At 38.4% G+C, this 8,002-nt stretch overlaps 1 protein-coding gene across 1 annotated transcript; it reads right to left on the bottom strand.

Annotated features, from left to right (window-relative positions):
- Positions 1 to 3,238: 3,238 nt before the first annotated feature.
- Positions 3,239 to 6,106, bottom strand: LOC103709098 (uncharacterized). The gene is made up of 3 exons (XM_008794294.6): positions 5,179 to 6,106; positions 4,559 to 5,029; positions 3,239 to 3,876 (listed from the first exon to the last, which is right to left on the bottom strand). Exons 1-3 carry the CDS (start codon positions 5,585 to 5,587, stop codon positions 3,614 to 3,616), a joined length of 1,143 nt encoding a protein of 380 aa, XP_008792516.3. The 5' UTR covers positions 5,588 to 6,106; the 3' UTR covers positions 3,239 to 3,613.
- Positions 6,107 to 8,002: the final 1,896 nt, after the last annotated feature.

The raw sequence follows: 8,002 nt of genomic DNA, 5'->3' as shown, positions 1-8,002 counted from the left end.
AGCCGAATGAAACCAAAATTTTGAGTTCGGTTTTGAATTAAAAACATTGAAAATGATCAACAATGAAGAAACTCCTCCCCTACTAGTCTGTCCTGGGAGTTATGGACTTTGTCTTGTATAGCATTGTTTGTCTCACCAGTCAAATTGATTGCAAGCAAGAAGGCATGGAAAGCGTGTTGGAGGGGAAGCCATTGAGGCCATACAAATACCTAACAAGAAGGTTATTTCATTACAAGGTATCCCCACTAAAACTGTTGTTCACTGATGCAGCGGCTATAATAACCATTTATTTGCCTCACAGCACAAAGTTTCAAATTTCTTAAAACATGATTGTTATAGCATCACTTTAAAGGTTAATACTAAATCACTATTCGTCAAATGGAAATTATAATTTTTCAAGTAGTATAAATTACACATTTTTTCGAAGGAAAAGTTTTTATAAAAATTTGAATTTTGAAAACATTATTCTATTTAAAATACTAATACATAAAATGGTGTTTGTGTTTGGGGTCACATTTATATTACTAATTGCTATAATAGATGTTATGTTTTATTTTTTCTATATAAAAAATAATGGAGGGGCTCAAAATCATCAAAATTGCCATGGCAACATTATATGCCTGCCAAAATATTATAACAATGGCAATTCTAAATCATGCTTCCATAGGTGAAACACATCTAGATGGCCGGTAGACGATGATTCAGGTAAAAATGCCAGAGAAAAAGATCAAAGTGGATGCTAACTCATTATATATAGTGCGAAATGAAAATTTAGAACGATAAAATAAATTAACAGATGTGATCCCAAAATGGACACTCAAGCAGCAAGGTAGCGAGGGTGATCAACTAAAGCTGCAAAATATTGATTTCATCTCTAATCTTATATAGATTCCGTTACGCAAAGAGCCCAACAAGATAACCTTCTAATTTGGGGAAAACAAAAATTCTCTCTATCTCACCCTTAATATGTTTATTTTTGCACATATCACCTATTCCGGTTGCTGCATGACCGATGCCAATATGAATTCAAGTGTAGACTTAACAAAGATGAAAAATCTGAAATTGTTATAATATTTGAATCTTTCAGCCAATAAACAATGAACAGAATATATCCAATTAGAATAAGATCAACCATTGCTTTTCTCCTTGGGCAACTAAAAGCCTCTTGATAAGATACATAAACTGGTTTTAGATAAACCTTAGCCAAAATATCGACAAATTACAGGGATGTATATGTACGTAAAACCATTATCTTGGTCAAAAAGAAGATCACGACCCATTTGTCCTCACCACCCTGCTTGCAGAATGGATTTTTTTTTGATTTTTTAACCGAGTTATAGTTTTCCTTGTCCCTTCTGTAAGCTATAAAGCTGCAACCAGTTCCTGGTTTGACACCACCTTCAAGATTCATGGCCATTCATGAAACGAGATAGATAGATAGAGAGATAGAGATAGAGATAGAGAGAGAGAGAGCTATGTTGTTTTCCCCCAGAAGCTGTACCTAAAGTGCTTTAGTTTGATTTGTTTCCTTGTGGGGTTGGCTTTCGCAGGGAGCATCTTTTCACCACCTTGTCTAACAGTCCCTTCAACTTGTTGCTCTGGTTTTAACCCAGCGGCAGCAACTGCTCACCACCGTGTTTGAAGGCGGGCGCTCCCCTGTGAGCACCAACAGCCCTGAGAAGAGAACCAAACAAAAAGATTGCCCCTTTACTTGCCAAGCCTTCCTTTACCCCTTGCTATATTTGGGCATTGACCCTTGTTGGCTGGTACTCGTATTACAAAACAGTGACTAATTAAAGCATGCCAATGGCTCATGTCATGATGAGTTCCAACAGTTGGATGTGGAGCTCACTGTTTCAGTTTACATTTGCTGATTAGAATGCTTTACAAGGAGTCAGAGGACTACGTCTAAAGTTTAAGAGATATCCTTTGTGTTACCATATGAAGCAGGAAGCTCACTGTTCCATCATAAAGCAGCACCCAAAGAGGTAGCATGCAGCAGGCCTTTCGACTTATAAGATGATTCCCAATCTGCAAAAAAATCTCTCTGGAATCAATGGCTCCAGCCAACAAATTTACCTTCTCTGTAAGTTGCCATGGATTTGTGAAGCCATCAATCTGTAGATATGAAGCGACAAGTATAGTTCAAAAAGATTTGATGATAAGCATATTCACTTATATCCTACCATGCATTTGCTATGATTGGTTAAGAAATGTTTAGATTGCACTACTATTAGATGACATCAAGGAACCTTTCTTCTTTTTGGTTCTTCCTTTGGACATGAAACAAACATCTTAGACCTACATCACTTTGATATAAGCCATCTGAATTTCCCCTTACTTATACCTTTTAAAATTCTTAATTTTAATTGTGCTCCTAATTTTACTGCACATCCATCCACCTTAACGGACGCTTGATTAGATTGTCTCTTTTATATAGCAATTTAGAAGGATCAGGTCCGATTGCATTGACACAAGAATAATGAGATGCAAGATCTTGGAGTGATAAGCTCGAGGAAATCAATCCATAGTCAATCAACTCTATCAAGATTATCCAGTACTTACAGTACATTTTAATCAAACATCCTTGTCAGTTAGTCATGCATTCTCTAAGACCATGTTCAACGCTCTATACATTCTAACAATTGATGATGTCTCCCCTACAACAACCTTTGATTTGATTCCGCCGGTTTTTTGATGCTCTGATGGTCTTATTTGCATGTGACTCCCATTTAGCAATTGGTCCGGTCAATAGACATTCTTTTTTGTGTTTTGAGAAAAAGTTTGGCAGCAAAATTGGAGTGCTGAAAGAAGCCACAGTTTGATCAAATAGAAAATCATTCAGAAACTAATGCTTAATTTATCTTGAACTAGAGGATCTTCAATACCTCATGGTCTACCAGATGGAGAACATAGGAAGTCTGTTTTAACAAACAAAGCTGCATATTATCGAGAAAGAAGTGGGTGACACTCTAACTACAAATTTTTTAACTATATCCATTGGCATTTGAGTACTAAATCAAGTTCATTATGATTTCATATCAAAGAGCACTTGAAATTGAGAATGCAATAGCTGTATCAGCTGCAAACAAAGTTAAGAACTTGTTGCAAGTTTAAAAAATAAAAAGAAAAAAGAAAAAAAGAAGCACGGGCACTTGGGATATAAAAGGAAATTTACCTTATAGGAACTATGTTTCAGAGAGAAAAAGTGTTAATAAATCAGTACCATCATTTGATCTTTTTGACTCAAAGCAAATCAAAATATTCTCCCTGCCATAGTGTTAAGTCTGTAGATTACAGACATCGTCTGGATTGGAACTGAAACAGGTTTACAGTACTAGTTACTAAAAGCCAAAATACTAGAGAGCCAACAGCACAGCCAAACAGAGGCCTCAAGGCTTCTAACCCCAAAACTCTGCTACTATTTTGAAAAAGAAAAAACTTGCTCTTCCTTCTTTCGTACCTACCTCCTCCTTTCTTCTTCTTTTTCTTCCCTTGTTCCTTTCCTCACCTTCTTTTTGGATTCTCTGTGCATAGTCTATGAGCCCATTTTCCCAGAACACAGCTTCAGTTGATCAACTTTAAACCCTTTTCTTTTCCCAGATAAAACTTTCTATGTTGCTCCCACCCCAAGGAAATCAATGAAGGTGAAGGTCATCTTCTCTCCATCATTATCTCTTTCAGCATGCATGATGGCATTGTTCCTCGGGTTAGCCACTGATTCAGTTGTTGAAGCCTCAGAAGTTGCTTCAGAATGGCCAGCCTGATCAACACCCATGGTCATCAACATGGGTGCACTTTGATAAAAGCATCCAGCAGCAGTACCAAATTTCCCATTGCACCCATTTGTTGCGGCCACCAGCTTTTCTTGCGAGCCTGCAAACGAAGTGGCAACCAATAATAATAATAATAATAATGATGATGATGATGATGATGATGATAGCCCATTAAGTGGGGAAATCAATAGCCAGAAAGCAAAGGTGAAAACATCAACAATAATAGCTAGGTGAGCAAGGAGATTGGTGATATTGGCAACTTTTAAAAGGGAAAAAAGCAAGACCCATGAAAGAAAAGAAATCTCAATAAAAATCCAGCAAGACAAGAACCAATTATTCAACCACCAAACCAGGAGTAGATACAGGCATAAGCTTATGAAAAGAAGAAAACATTTAGATGCCAGAGAAAAGGAAGCAAAAGAAAAACAATAAGAAATCGATTGAATAATTAATCTAGAGAAAGATATCTATTGAAAGAATTTGTTAATATTTTTGTCAAGTTTTTCATAGGGAGGCTAGTCTTTTTGAGCTTCTATTCGTATTCTCTTTGTATAGTACCCTTTCTCTCTCTGTGTGTGTATGTAAACCAGCCAAACCAGATCAAAAAGAAAACGTTAGGTGAAGAAATTAAGAAACAAGGGTAAAAGTAAGAAGAAAAGCTATGAAATAACTCTATAAAAGAATAAAATAAAAACAATAGCCCAGCAACAGTATTAAACTAATGCCCTGAAAGAAAAAGGAATAGTATTAAGCCCATAATAAAAGATGGAGGAGGCATATACCCATGAGGAACTGAAAGTGCTGAGGCAGCTCTGGTGGTCCAAATCTGTTGAGGAAACCAGGAATGAGCATGTTTTTGGAGGAATTCGGGGACAAGCCAGTAGAACTGGAGGCAGACTCATCTCTGTTGGTGGTGACGGTGGACTCCCCACTGTGTGCATTGTTGTTGCCACCGCCCACCAACTCCATCATCCGGGGGAGAATTGGAACGCAAGGGTTGGTGGGATTGAGAGGAGAGAGCTTCCTCCTCCTATATCCATTGCACATCTCCCTCTGCCTCCTTGCCATCATCACATGCCAATGGTTCTTCACAGCATTATCAGTCCTCCCAGGGAAGAACCTAGCAATGAGAGCCCATTTGTTCCCATGGAACCTATGGGCAGCCAAAAGCCTTTCTTCTTCCTCCTCGGTGAAGGAAGTCTTGTTGATCCTTGGGTCCAGTTGGTTGAACCATCTCAGCCTGCAACTCTTCCCTGTTCCATGCCAAAATCATCAAAAATGGAGCACAGGAGTTCATCAATCGTCATCAAGAACACAGCTTTTTGTGATCGAGACCGTGGAATAGGATTGCCAAATAGGAGAAGAAAAAAAAAAGTCGATCTTTTTTGTTAGAATGGAATACCTGATCTTCCCTCGAGCTTCTCAGCGATGAGGTTCCAGTTATGGGGGCCATATTGGGCGACAAGCTCTCGAAGCCTGGCGTCCTCCGATGGCCTCCAATGGCCTCTGATGCAGAGCTTCGGCTGCCCACCTTCGTTGTCTCTCTTTCCACCAGCGTTCTCACCTTCGTCTTCTCCGCCTCCACCACTCTTCTCAGCCCCAGGAGACCCCTGTTCCCCCACGAAACCCAGAAAGCCCTCACCTTGCTTCTCTTCCGATGGAAATCCCACATCACAAGGCCGGCATTCCCTCTCCGCCGAGCGGAAACTCGAAGCACCAAGGAACGGAGGAGACGGCGACGGCGGCGGCGGCGGCGGAGGAGGAGGGAAGAAGCCCATTTCCGCCGCGGATTTCGGATTCAGGGAGCCCATTTTTCCTCAAAATCAAACGAGCGAACGAAAAAACAAGCGTTTTGATTCTATTTCACGAAGAGAACAGAACCCTAGGATCAAAAAACTCACAAGGACGCAGACAAAAGATGAGATTTTGATCACAAAGAAGAGACCTTTGATGAGCAAAAAAAAAAAAAAAAAATCAACCTCAATCCAGATGGTTTAGATGAAGAAAGGAAGGATTTTTCTTCGAAGGTTTTCCATCAGGAATCAAGTGGAAGAAAAACAGAGCATGCGGAAGAGGGTGAAGGAAGGAGAGCCCAAAAAGAAGAAAAAAAAACGTCCCAGTGGAAAAGAGAACAAGGGAGAAAAGGAAACAGCCCCGGACGAGAGAGCGAAAACAGCACGTCTCTCTCTCACTTTGAGACTGATTGACGCGGGTCCGTGGGCATCGGGGAATGCATGCCCGAGAGTTCAAAAAAAGGAACCGCTCGTGTGGGTGGGCTGATACCCTCCTCTCTCTCCCCCCCTGTTTTTTTTCGCACCCTCTGTCCCTCCAAGCCTTGACAAAAAAAAACCCCAAGGATACCAGCCCTTGGCACGTGTGATACGCATGGCTGATGGATGGTTGTGATCCTTCCTAGTAACATTTTTAAATCTTTTATATCAATTGATTACTTCTATTTTTATTTCATATTAGCTATCTATATATTAAAAAAATATTATGTTAAAAAAGCACATTGGAAAGGCTCTAGGATTCCGTCTGTATCGTAGCTGGAAAGGATCTAGCGTTGTATCTATATACCAGATCGGAATGGCTCTAAATTCTGTCTGCATGTCATTTATTAGTTTCTTAATTTGAAACTAATCTTTTAAAATTTGTTTCTGAAACAACTTTTTGCCTAACAGACGAACATCGCCGGTCAGCAGAGTCTTTAGGGTTTGGCATATGACACGCTTTGTCTGGCTATATTGTTGTAACGTAAGCCACTCTGAGATGTGTTATTCATGGTCTTAGAACTCGCATTCGTTTTGCCATCTGTCGGAGCACTCTCAACACGTAGCCCTTCTATTCAACAAGTTATTATCTGCATTGAGATGTTGCAACATGTAATGGAGTGTTGTTCATGTACCTCCTCATCCGACCAAAAAACACCATCATCAATCCAGTATTTGCTTGAGCAACAGAGGAGAAAGAAAAGTACTTGCTGAAGAAAAAGTGCACTTACCTGATCTGGACCCCAGATGTCAATACTTCCCCTTGCATGGCCACTGAAATATATGGCTTCCCTCTTGTGCAGCTTGATATAACGACAATGACAACAATAGTAGTATTTAGTAATATATTCATTAATAATATTTCAAAAATTCTATATCTGATCAAACGTAGATTGATGATTACACCTGGAAACTTTAATGAGTGAGTGAAAGTAGAGGAAGAAGAGTAATGTTTGCTCGGGGGATGGAAAGACATTTTTAATGAAACATAATTTCTTATCAGCTTAATAATAGTAGTGAATATAATAATAAGTGTCATTCTATATTTACTCAAATTTTGATTAAATGGCACCCTAAAATGATTGCAGTATGGCCTATGGGCACACCATGACTTTTAGAATATTGGATGTGAAATCTACATTTACAATGTCGAATATGTTTTCAAGAAAACAATGTTGTATAAATTATTTCTAAATAAATAATTTGGGGTTTTCTAGAACTTTGGCATTTCAAAGTTATTCAATTGTTACATCTGAAGGTAATGCAAGATGGACTAGTGGTTGGTTTCTTCTAGCATGATTTTATACATTTTTGTTGTTATAATTGACGCCTTTAGAAACTAGAGTTTTTTTTTTGCAAAGAATATCCTATACTATCACATACTTGTAGGAAACTTCCTAATTCATTTATATTTACAAAATGATACCAAAAAAAACTTTGATGGTTCAAACAAATCCTCCTTTCCATTAGAGTTATCTCTAATATACACAAAATTTGATTGGGGCAATAGACAAATATATTATTTGAGCAAAAGATATATTTTTCTGTACTCTCACATATGCAACTTGTTACTTTATTATGCCACATTAACCTCTATATACAATTACAAAAGACATAAGGTTTATATGAAATATCTTCGAATAAAAATTAAGTTATGTAATATGGGTGGGAAAACAAACTCAAGATAAGTGCAACAATTGCTCGAATTGAAATGTTATAGCTTAAGAGATGGAGCTCATAGGAGGGCAACTGTATTTGCATTGTAGGAGGTTTTCCTATTTTGTCTTGTAAAAACTAATATAATAGAGATTTTTGTTTCTTTTTTTTTTGGTAAACTGGTATCTCATTACACACGAATATGAGTATGCCTCGAGCTGTCGGAATACAGAACATGAGCTAGGCCTTGTGGAATGGAATCAGTGTCATCCCATAAGAAAGCTCCAGGGTGATGAGCTA

Source organism: Phoenix dactylifera, chromosome 8 (assembly GCF_051530095.1).
Source record: "Phoenix dactylifera cultivar Ajwa chromosome 8, Ajwa_hap1_PhDact_Kaust_v1.1, whole genome shotgun sequence".
Classification (NCBI taxonomy): Eukaryota; Viridiplantae; Streptophyta; class Magnoliopsida; order Arecales; family Arecaceae; genus Phoenix; species Phoenix dactylifera.
The sequence above is the reverse complement of the archived record's forward strand: the minus strand, read 5'-3'. Positions and strand labels throughout refer to the sequence as shown.